Source organism: Sinocyclocheilus rhinocerous, unplaced genomic scaffold, assembly GCF_001515625.1.
Source record: "Sinocyclocheilus rhinocerous isolate Xijiao unplaced genomic scaffold, SAMN03320098_v1.1 scaffold2660, whole genome shotgun sequence".
NCBI lineage: Eukaryota > Metazoa > Chordata > Actinopteri > Cypriniformes > Cyprinidae > Sinocyclocheilus > Sinocyclocheilus rhinocerous.
The window spans coordinates 320,565-333,536 of NW_015630549.1; the positions used below are offsets into that span (position 1 = coordinate 320,565).

The window sequence follows — 12,972 nt, forward strand, 5'->3', positions numbered from 1 at the left end:
TGGAGAAACTTGAAAATGTGCATCTGCCCCCATCCAACCTGACAGAGCTTGAGAGGTGAACAGGTGAGGTGAAGAATGGCAGATAATTGCCAAATGATGATGATCAAAGCTTGTCGCATTAAACAAAAAAGACAAGACTGTAAAGGTTCTTCAGCGAAATATTTAGTTAAGGGTACGAATACTTATGCAATGTACGTATTTCAGTTTTTTTTTATTTTTAATAAATTTACGAAGTTGTGACAATTCTGTTTTTGCTTTGTCAGTATGGTGTATGGAGTGTAGATTGATGTGGAAAAAAAGTAATTTAAAGCAGTTTAACATAAGGCAGCAACATAACAAAAATTGAAAAAAATGAATGGGGTATGAATACTTTCGCAAGGCACTGTATCTCAGAAACCTGCAGGTAGGCTGTCAGTAAGCAATCACCCTGAACCCCCTAGCAATTACATAGCCACATTTAAAATCACCCAGAATGCCGTAGCAACCAAATATCAATGCTTTGACAACCACCTACAACACCTTAGCATGATGGCGCTGGGTTTTGCACAGGTAAACGCAGTTCACATTTCATTCAGAACATGTAAAAACATCTAGATGTTCTGTTGAACATGACATTTCTATTCTGCACACCTCATTAAGCTCATTTTACACCTATTTAAGAGAAATATAATGCTTGAAATGACCGTGGAAGGCTATAATTATTCTGTGAGCGTAATTAGGTGGAAATTAGAGCGGGAAACCGATCCCCACCAAAACGGATTCCAGAAAGCGTCAGCTATGTGAGGAATCTCAACACTGAGACTGCTTCACCAATGTGAGGCTGCTTTGTGTGAAATACTTGCTGGCATTCTCTTAGTACTTTCTCAAGTGTGTAATCTGCTGGTTTAGAACCCATAAAGTTGGATTGGTTCTGTGTGGGATCATTCATACTTTCGCAACTCTCGCTCTGGTTTCTTCTGGCAGTTCGGAGATGTTGTTCAAAATTATCTTGAAATCTTGTTATACTTCAGAGTGGAATGAGCAGAATTTGTCTCCTGCTTTTTTTATCACCATGGCACGGTTGGAATGACATAATTGCCATTCTGGTTTTGTGATGATCAAGGGCATGAAAAGTTGCAAAAACTTCTCACGGTGTGATATGCAAACATAAGATAAGAATGCACACAAAAAAATGTTGCATCTAAAAAAATTTATAATACTTTTACAAATGTAATTAAAAGATGTAAACCCACATGTGATGGAGATTCAAGTCCTTTCGGGAAGCTAAAAGCTGTTTTATTTTTCGTAAGGGTGGTCCACCCTCGTGGTGGTGGCCATCTTGAGGTCACATGACTAATCGACTACTATTCATTTTTATCTCTGTAACACTACAGAGATATTTTTCAACAACAAAAATTGCATATTGCACTTTTATGGGCGGAATAATGATGAATTGCTTTGTGGAGGAACAATTTGTGACTGGTTGCATATGACAGCATTTTATGGTTTGTATGGGCTTTTAGCATACAACAGCAAAAACTCAAGGAAGTAGTACTTTGCATTACACTAAACATACCTTTCCTCCATTTTTATAGCTATAAATGTATTGTAACAGATTGGACAATTTCATATAAAGACAGAATGAAGAATCTGTTATTCAGTGTGTTCTGCGGTCTTGGAGAAAGCTCCAACACCCCCACAGTTTCAAATATCACGTCCATTGTGGTCTCGACTCCCTCTCGTCACATACATGTAAACACTCTTTTCTCACCCTCTCAATTTCTCTCAAATTATAATGTCACTTTCACTGTACTGGCACTTTCCACAAATAGGGTACAAAATGGGACATAATATCTTAAATAATGTGATATAACATGTCAGTACAAGGAGGTGCCTTCAGAAAGTGTTTATCTATACTTCAGAAAGGCAGAATAAATATTATCTGAGTATATTTGATCAGTTTTGTTTTCGGTTTATTATTTGGGGTTGCCCTTTTACAATCCTGTTACAAAATTGTGAAACATTGGTTTAAAACCTTGTTTTGTGTGATTTTTCTATACATAAAGGCTAAAATGTCATAATGGATAAATGTCATAATGGGTAATAGTGTTGAAGATTCGGTCTATATTAGGCTGTCAGAAAGGGCTTTTTGTTTGTGACAAAATTGATTAAGTTTCCTATAAATTGAAGAAAAATATTTCTTTGGTCATTTGTCTTACAATAACTTTGGTAACAGGGTTGAATGCCTGAACATTAAGAATTTTCATAAGATTTTTCTGCTTATGTGACTGGCTTCTTCTCATGCTGTAGAAGGGGTCCAAATTATGTTACTTACTAGGTATAGTTCATTTTATGGAATTATCTACTTTAATAGGTGTAAAACTCATTCTGTAACAGGGTTGATTTTAATTCTGTTATTTGATTAAAGTGACTTTACATGCTGTATTTGTTGTTGTTTTAAAATAAAATAAAATAAAATAAGTATTTATCCAAAATATGTTACTTTCTGGGTCTCATAATTTTACAGAATTAGAGGGAAAAATTAATTCATTAACAGGGTTGATTTTAATATTGTCATACTGTTGCCACTTTACATGCTATGTAAATGTTATGTTAAAGCCAGTTTTCATGATGTGTTCATTGTTATGTTAAATAATTGTTTATCCAAATTATGTTACTTTCTTGGTGTTACAATTTTATGAAATTCATATGGTAACAAGGTTGATTTAAGCACTTTTATCGTTGCTGCCACAATTAGATGCTATGGCAATGTATACAAGATCATTTCATATCCAAATGATGTTACTTAATGGGTGTCCAAAATGTATGCAACTGGGGGAAGTTCATGTGGTATCAGGGTTGATTTTAGCATTGTTATATTATTGTAGACACTTTTACATGCTATGGTAATTTTGTGCTAGACAATTGTTTATGGAAATTATGTTACTTCCTAGGTGTCACAGTTTTATGGAATGATCAATGTTTATTAAGTAGCTAAATTATGCAGCAACTGGGTTGAATTTAATACTGTTATATGATTACAGTCAGTTTTCATACTGTGTTCATTGTTACTTTATCCAAAATTGTTACTTTTTGGGTGTTAGAATTTTATGCAATTAGGGTGAAAATCACGTGGTAACAGGGTTGATTTTAACACTGTTGTATTGTTGTTGCCGCTTTTTGAAGCGATGTTTTTTTTATTTGTATTATTTATTTTATTTTTTATGTAAGATAATTATTTATCCAAAATTATGTTACTTCTTGGGTGTCCCAATTTTACATAATTATTCTTATTTTAAGGGGGGGGGGATCATGAAGTAACACGGTTGAATTTTAACATGGTTATGTGATAATGTTTTCATACAACATTAAGTTTAGGTTAGATTAATTGTCTAACATTTAATACTTAGGGTTAAATGTCACTTTAAATATCACTGATTTGTGTTTTTGTATTACTTTAAAGTAATGGAACTCCAATGTATGCCCTATTCATGAAATTTTGAACCCTTTGCTTTATCAAGACCCAGAATGCCTTCTGTTTATCTTTGAGTTGTATGTGTTTGTCCTCAGTGGATTAACACCACTTCACATCAAAACTCAAGAGCTTCAAATCTTCAAGTCTTAAACCCTTCCCTCAAGTCACACTTGACAGTGACCTTACGTTCTTCCCCAGCTGCCCTTGCAGTCATACTGCCTTTGCCTTTTATGGCTGCCCGGTTTGCTTGACCAGCCCTCACTGGAACCACAGAAACTCTTGTGTGAGGTCCTTTAATGTCCCACAGTGGAAACAACCACCACTAAGAGCTCAACAGAGAGATTTGTGTTCTGTCTCGGTCTGGGCGGCCCTAAAATAAGTGCTTTATTGTAGCATGTAGATGTCTGATAATGCAAGAAGGCGCCGTATCTCCAACTGCACTAAATGACTGCACTGTAATACTGAAAGCAATGAAGAAGTGCCATTAAGATCTCTGTTATGGAAAACGATGTACCAGTTATTCATATTGTCTCCATTTGGTAGTTTATGTAAAACCTCATCCCACCATATTACCGCACACAGCTGCTGTGGATGATGCGCTTTTATCTCTGCTGACAGTTACCGTCACTGGGTATAAAAATACATTACTACTGTGTAGAGTATGTTCCCACAGATTTAAACACAACAAAACACTGTCTGATTATTTCTAGTGCTTTTTGGTCTCCATCCAGGGCTACATTAATGCACAGGCTTACCTGGGATTAAGCCCAGGGCCCCAGCGCTGAAGAAGGGCCCCTTGCTCCATGACATATTGAGATTGATTACCACAATTTACAATGTGTTGTCTATAGAGGCAAATTTAGGCTTTTTTCTCCATACACTCTTAATAAAGGTTCTTTATTGGCATCTGTTGTTGAAGAATCTTTAACATCCATGGAATCTTTCCATTCCACAAAAGGTTCTTTAGTGAACCAAAAATGGTTCTTCTGTGTCATCGCTGTGAAAACCCCTTTTGGAACCTTTATTTTAAGAATGTACAATGAAGGTCAATAGTGTCCAGTGCAGGGGCTGCACAATATGTAGAAATAAAATTGGTATCACAATATGGTTTAGTGCAATTATCAAATCATGAATGGCTGTATTATAGATAAATATAAGCACTACAGGTTACAGAGTGAAGCATGACACTGTTCATCTACACATGTGCAGCTATGTTATTTCTGCATCTTGGTTTACTGTAAATGAACCAAGCCACTCTAAGACTTTGAAATACTGCATCATCAGTGTGTAAATGAACACAGTGATACACTTCACTTAGAAACCTGCAGCGCATTTATTTATTTGCTGCCAAATTAAAAGACCAATGGTTTTTTAAATCCATTTTAAACCTTTTAAAATTAAGAAATGAAGATGTAAATAATAGTATTGCAATTTTATAGCTGTAATGTAAAATGTGTACTAAATATTCATTTTACAGTACGATAGTATATTGTTGCAATATATTTCTTATTTTGTTTCATATTTTTATTCAGTGTTAATCACAATAATTATGGTTACTGAAAGGTTTAAGTTGGTTCTTGTAAAGAGCATACCCACGTGTGAAAATGTACAAGTTTTTACTAATTGTTCAGCCTTAAAAGGATGGTTCAGACAAAAAAAAAAAAGTGTTCAGAGTAAAAAGTAATTTTTCAGCTTTTGTTTTCTACAGAGATTAACTAACTCTTCAATGATCAATAATTTGTAAATATAGCTCTTTAAGTACTCTACACTGTAAAAAAATAGTGTAGGAACAATTTTTACTTAGAAATTTCTAGTAAATTGAAAAATTTTCTAATATCTAGTAAATTTAGTAAATTAAAAAATTTAACCTACAGCAAGTATCACATTGAATTAATCATTAAATTTTGAAGTAGTAAAAACTTTAATAGTATTTTGTCACAAACATACTAATAATAATGTTTTGTTTGCAACTTCAAAAACGTAATTTTTTACTGTGTAGAGAAAATTCCTGTATTTTTTTTTTATCAGGATTTACCGTATATCGCAAAAAAAACAAACAAACAAAAAAAACATCACAATGTCAGGATTTTTTTTCCAATATCATACATCTCTAGTCCTGTTGTTTTCATGCACATTGACTTTAATTGTATGGACTAAAACAGCAGAAACATTCTTTGAAATATCTACTTTTGTGTTCTGTAGAAGAAAAAGGAAAACAAAAAAATCGTGCTGGTTTGGAACGAAATGATAGTGAGTAAATGATAACCATACTTTTTTGGGGGTGAATCATACCTTTAGTTAATAAATCTCTTTTTTTCTTAAATAGATTAGAAAGACAAATATAATTTATTAGACTTACGTAATATCTGCACACACTTCATGAATAATCACTGAAGCTAGAGTGACTTGCACAGCGATAATCTTAGATATAAATATTGAGTCAGTTGGTCATGTTAGCTCATTCATGAATGTGTCAGGGCTTATTATATGCTCATACTGAAACAATAGTGAAGTATTACTTGCCTGACACGTTCTATACAAAGCAACTTACAATACAACTCGAGGAACAGGCCTTCTAGGCTTAACCAGTGATTAAGTGTCTTCCATAAGTAACTACATAAATCACTCTCGCCTGGGAATAAAATGAAAATGGGCCCAGCTCAGATCCTTTCACCAATTAATGTTTCTGTAACCATTCTGCAATGTCACTGCTCTTCGCTATGCGAGATGCGAAGAAAGTTAAGCTTGCTTTGGATTGTGAAAAAGTAAAACTGAGATATTGAGCGAGACATTGCACCTAAACATTGTATGTTGTCAGTGTGAATTGAAGCAATCAAATGATTTTTTGAATGCCAATGATCAGTTCTCTTATCGATTTTAATGCTACAGTATTAAAGTCTATGCAAGGTATATTATAGTCATATTTTGCACAGGACACTGCGATACACCCACTTAAATCTTTCTGAATGTTACAGTGAGCGTGAATGAAATGAATGGGATTTGTGTGGAGGGTGTAGCAGACTTTATCTGATTCATGCTTGAGTCTTTGAGCAGTCTTTAAGCATGTTAAGTAGGTGTAATGCTTGGTTGCAAACGGAGACAATCCTTTTTTTTTACTCTGCATTTTGTGTTAATGTTTTCTTATTGAACTGGTTTTGCAATAACAATATAGCACATGCATACATAGATGCAAGTTTGAGGTGGTATTAGTGTAGTGGATTAAATATCCAGATTGACAAGAAAAAGGCAGCAAGTTTTTTTTTCCCTCCAAAGAGAAGAGGTTCTGTTTTGAAATTCACATTTTAAAATATTAACAAGTTTAAATGAATCAGTCTTATAAATAACCATTTAGTAATAAAAGCATGTTGAGCAGCAAGTTTTTAGGCTGCCCTTTAAAGGCAGAGTAAGTGATTTTTCAAAAACACTTTAGAAAACTGATTCGGGCCGAATCGCAAAACAAACTTGTAGCCAATCAGCAATAAGGGGCGTGTCTACTCGTGATGTGGAGGAGAGCGCGTTCAGTGCATGGGACGGACATTAGCCGAGCCGAGCGACAGAAAGATAGAGATGGACGGATAAAAAACAAAAGAGGAAAACGTGATCAGCTTTCCAGCGCTGGAGAGAACTCAAGGTGCGGAGGCCTGCAGTTAATGCACCTTTATCTTTAGCATCTGAAATCTGAAAGATTTTGATTTCGAGCTGTGACATTGCAACACTATTGACAATAGACTGTTCCTTTAGTATTATTCGTGGGGATTTCAATTAATTCCAGCAACTTCTGAATCCATTTACTAAAAATATTAGTTCACACGGATTCATTCAGCGACTCTTTATGCAGGTTAAATCATAGTTGGCCAGTAGGTGGCGACAAGTGACTTTTTTTTGAGTGAGTCATTGAATCATTGAACCACTCACCAAAAAGGACAAAGCAGATGTTTCACTTTTCTCCATTTAGTCAACTATTTATAACTTTATCAACCAAAAAAAAAGACATCATTAACTGATTTCAATAATGTTCTTACATCATTTAAATAGTGAGACTGACTCACACGCCAAGCTAAACAAACAACTCTCATTCAGTCGGCTAGTAGATTCTTGTTCATGAACGAGATGCCTCATTTGTTCAGTTCATTCACAAATTAGAGCTATAAAGGGCATATCTGCATTTGTTCAGTAGGTCCAACCAATGAAATCCTCCTTAACAATGTACAGCTTTGTCAAAAGTGCTATTATCATTTATTCAGGCATTTTTCTGGATTTTTTACGGTCACCCAATGGCTTGTTTATGGAGTCCTGTATGGAATTAAGTTTATATTAAGAGCTATCAGGCTTTGTTATGGCACTTGGCTTCTTGACTTGTACAGGTATGTGTCAGCACTTCTCATCCCTGTGCATTGTTTCACAATAGTTTCTCATGCCTCTCTTGGACATTTGCGCCATTTGTTCTTTTTCCCACGATACGGTAGCACTTGCTCTGGCCTCGTCAGACCTGGCTTATCTGAACAATGCTTCAAATAACTATGGGGACTCAAAGCTGTACGTTCCGGCCAGGAGGGCTACATACGTTTATGAGTGTGAGGAAAGAGCTGAAGCTTTTTTGTGAGAGATCAAGCTTGGAGATCAAGATGCCAAAAATAGTTGTCCCAAACAATTGGAGAGGAGAGCTCTCGACAGAGATAGGGCTTTGACAGGCGAGGAATCCTGCTTGAGAAGCGTCAGGTGACAGCTGCAGTGTTGTTGTGGCACTGTGTTGCTCAGCCTTTCACTGCATCAGAAATAATACCATCTCACCACTCTGTTCAACCTACTCTCACTTCATTCAGCTTGGCCAGCTCATTTCCTAAAGAGGTTTCACTGGCATATTCTAAAATTAGAATTCTAATTGTATTCGCTTACAAAAATTCTATCTATCTATCTATCTATCTATCTATCTATCTTCTCTTTATTTCAATGAACAAAAACAGTTTTAATAGTATATTATATAACAATATATAATAAAAACTGCTCAACCAAACTTTGTTTATTTATATGATAGAAAATTTTTAAATAATGATTAACTTGTAAATATTTTAAATATGTATAATTGTACATATTTTTATATTTAAGTATTTTAAATTATATATTAAATATTTTATATTTTAGTGTTCTGTCTATTTCAGATTTGTTACAAATTTATACATATTTAACATGATAATGTCTATTCATAGAATAGACAATTTGAATCAAAATGATTTTTTTTCCTAATGATTTTCTAAAGATTTCATGTTCTGCATTTTATACTAATCTAGAATCTTTTTTTTCACACTATATGCGGTGACACAGTTATGCAACAGCTGCTTGATCTATTAAACTGAACTTGTGTTCAGCTTTTGTGAAGTGAAGGTGGAGACTCATTACAGTATGAATCAGTATGTATGTAGTTATTCATAAACAGGGCAGCCATGAACTGGGCTTGAACTGACTTGATTAGTTAAACCAGATTCTATATAAAGTCCAAATCATTCTAAAAGGCCACAAAACAAAAGTCCCTCACTCATTCGTTTGGAAATTACCAGAAAAATCCGACTTGCTGAAACATATTTCTGCAAAACCAGTCTAAACTTCCTTTCTCAGATCCCAACCCTCATCCCTCTGATGTCCCAAAACCTTGATACGACTTCCCACAGATAATGAGGTCACTGCCTAAAATCAAAATACACCCACCGGCACCCATATTGGGCTCTAGAACCAAAACGCCTTAATGGGAATATGAGCTTAGAAAATAAACCAGAAAAAAGGCAGAATACGCTAAAGAATACACTTTCCTCTGATCCTAAATCAGTTATGATATAGCTGAGATGGGATCAGAAGTGACCTCTGGCCAGAGCTAGAATGAGGTGGCAAAATCCCAGCACTCCTTTTTTGGCAGGACTCCTCCCTCAGGATTCAACGGGACTGATGTGAGTCATCCGGCAGACATGCCTCGTCTCTTCATGACGCTGCACACACACACACACACACACACACACACACACACACACACACCCTGCAGTAACCATAAAACAGCCCACTGAGGAGTGGAAATGAAAGGAAAGGGTAAGATGGCTCATCAAAGTATGTTTGATAGGATTTATGATACTCTCAGTTCATTACACCAGTCTGGATTTTGGCACTGTTGTTTTCAAAGACCAAATGTAGGGAAGAAAATTACTTCATTTTACTTCAAAATTACTTCATTACTCCCACTTCATATTACTTCATTAATATGTTACTCAACTCTGTGTTTGAGAAATAGTTGTAAAAGCTCATAATGTATCATGCCCATAAATCCTCTCCATACACATGTAAGCTCATATTATACATCTTTATAACCATCATAATATGAAGCAATACTTACTGTACACCCACATACTGTACATGAGACGTGAATAAAAGCAAAACTAAAATCTTCTGAGAAAGTGAGCCGTTATTGAAATCAGGTCATGACACGGTCTCTATCTATCTATCTATCTATCTATCTATCTATCTATCTATCCAATCTATCATCTATCCAATCCATCCATCCATCCATCCATCCATCCATCCAATCTATCATCCATCCATCCATCCATCCATCCATCCATCCATCCATCCATCCATCCATCCATCCATCCATCCATCCATCCATCCATCCATCCAATCTATCATCTATCCAATCCATCCATCCATCCAATCTATCATGTACCCAATCCATCCATCCAATCCATCCATCCAATCTATAATCTATCCAATCCATCCATCCATCCAATATATCATCTATCCATTCTATCATCTATCCAATCCATCCATCCATCCAATATATCATCTATCCATTCTATCATCTATCCAATCCATCCATCCATCCATCCAATCTCTCATCTATCCAAGCCATACATCCATCCATCCAATCTCTCATCTATCCAATCCATACATCCAATCTATCCATCCATCCAATATATCATCTATCCATTCTATCATCTATCCAATCCATCCAACCATCCAATCTATAATCTATCCAATCCATCCATCCATCCAATCTATCATCTATCCAATCCATCCATCCAATCTATCATCTATCCAATCCATCCATCCAATCTATCATCTATCCAATCCATCCATCCAATCCATCCATCCAATCTATAATCTATCCAATCCATCCATCCATCCAATATATCATCTATCCATTCTATCATCTATCCAATCCATCCATCCATCCAATCTATAATCTATCCAATCCATCCATCCATCCAATCTCTCATCTATCCAATCCATCCATCCATCCAATCTATCATCTATCCCAATCTATCCTATCATCTATCCAATCCATCCATCCATCCAATCTATAATCTATCCAATCCATCCATCCATCCAATCTATCATCTATCCAATCCATCCATCCATCCAATCTATCATGTACCCAATCCATCCATCCAATCCATCCATCCAATCTATAATCTATCCAATCCATCCATCCATCCAATATATCATCTATCCATTCTATCATCTATCCAATCCATCCATCCATCCAATCTATCATCTATCCATTCTATCATCTATCCAATCCATCCATCCATCCAATATATCATAATCTATAATCCCATCCATCCATCCATCCAATCTATCATCTATCCAATCCATCCATCCAATCCATCCATCCAATCTATAATCTATCCAATCCATCCATCCATCCAATCTCTCATCTATCCAATCCATCCATCCATCCAATCTATCATCTATCCAATCCATACATCCAATCCATCCATCCAATCTACCATCTATCCAATCCATACATCCAATCCATCCATCCAATCTACCATCTATCCAATCCATCCATCCAATCTACCATCTATCCAATCATCCATCCATCCATCCATCCATCCAATCTATCATCTATCCAATCCATCCATCCATCCATCCAATTCTGATATGTATATTCTGTATATTCAAAATATGGCATTAAAAATGTAATATTATATATATTCATTAAATATTTGTATTAATGAAATTAATGAAATTTATGTATAATTGTACACATTCATTCTGAATTCCCAACTACTTAAGTGGTCAGATTAAAAATAAAAAGACCCTTTCTTGTCTTTGTCTGTCTGTCACATTTGTTATATATTTATATTTACATATTTCATATGATGATGTCTATTTTATAGTCTGTCTTTTTTTTTAAATGCTATTTTACTCTTTAATATATACTTTACAAATACCATGTAGTAAAAAAGTACTGATTTTATTAAAATCACTTTTTAATTTAATTTAATTGATTTATAATATTTCCACAATATTTTTATATCACAATTTGGTTGTGCACTTTCCTTAAACAACTGACTATACCATTATAATTTAAAATTAATAGGGCACTTCAGCATTTAAATGTTTACAAAAGTGTTATAATAATATTTTGTGGCTTTTGTCAGAACATCCTCAGTTATTTCTGAAAGAAAACCAGCCGTTTCTTGAAGGAGTGGAAAGTCCCTTGTAGCAGAAGTGACTTTGTGAACTTATTTACAATGCTTTATTTTATTTTTTATTTTTTTATATTTATTTTATTAAAAATAATTCATTCAAAAATAATTTGAATAAAATAGTAATAAATATATTATAATAAAATAATACAAATATTTCACAATATTTTCATGTCACATTGTGGTTGTGCACAAGTGTTGTCTTTATTAGTATATTGTAGTCATTAAACAATAGTTACACCATCACAATTTTAAAATAAGTAATTAAGTAAACGGACCAACTTCATGAGCCTCATCCTGGGACTGAAGTTCATGTGTATGACACTTGTTTGCGTTTTAATAAAATAAAATAAATGTATGATATATTTAAACATGTGTGTGTAATTATATTAATTAATTGTAAATGATTATTTATTGTATTTAAAAACATGCAAACGCACGAATATGTTATTATGTTTTATGATACTGTATTAGCCTGGATCGATTCGGATTCTACATAAATCATTTGAGTTGTATGAGAATCTAAGTTCGGACATGTTAGAGATATAAAGTTTTCTGTAGTGCCGGAATGCCGCCCACTCGCTTCCATTCATACAGTCCAGCAACAGTTGTCATGACGTCCTTGAGGGACGGGCGCACGCGGCGCACTTATAAGACGGCACCGGTCTCCACCGCATTTTACTCGCGTCTGCCTGGATTTTACGCACGCATGAAGAAGCCCAGCGTCGGTCGGCGACTTCAGCGGAGACTATACGAAGCTCTGGGACATTCGTATTCTTGTATTCTCTTTCAGAACCCGAGCATTACCAAAAGCGCCACCAAAATGACGGGCTCCGAGATCTCCCACGTCCTGAAGGAAGGCGAGCTGGAGAAGAGGAGCGACAACCTCCTCCAGCTCTGGAAGAGGAAGACCTGCGTCCTCACCACGGACAGCCTGAACATCTACGCGGACAACCAGAAGAAGAACAAGAGCAAAGAGCTCAAGCTGCAGTCCATCAAGAAGGTGGACTGTGTGGAGCGCACTGGGAAGTTCGTGTACTTCAC

General features: G+C 35.3%; 1 protein-coding gene across 1 annotated transcript in view; it reads left to right on the top strand.

Annotated features, from left to right (window-relative positions):
- Positions 1–12,521: 12,521 nt before the first annotated feature.
- The window catches only part of LOC107740560 (pleckstrin homology-like domain family A member 2), a 3,229-nt gene continuing 2,778 nt past the window's right edge, over positions 12,522–12,972 (top strand). Inside the window, exon 1 of the mRNA XM_016553009.1 lies at positions 12,522–12,958. Coding sequence (XP_016408495.1) covers positions 12,542–12,958 — 417 coding nt within the window. The 5' untranslated portion in view covers positions 12,522–12,541. The remainder of the gene's footprint in view (positions 12,959–12,972) is intronic.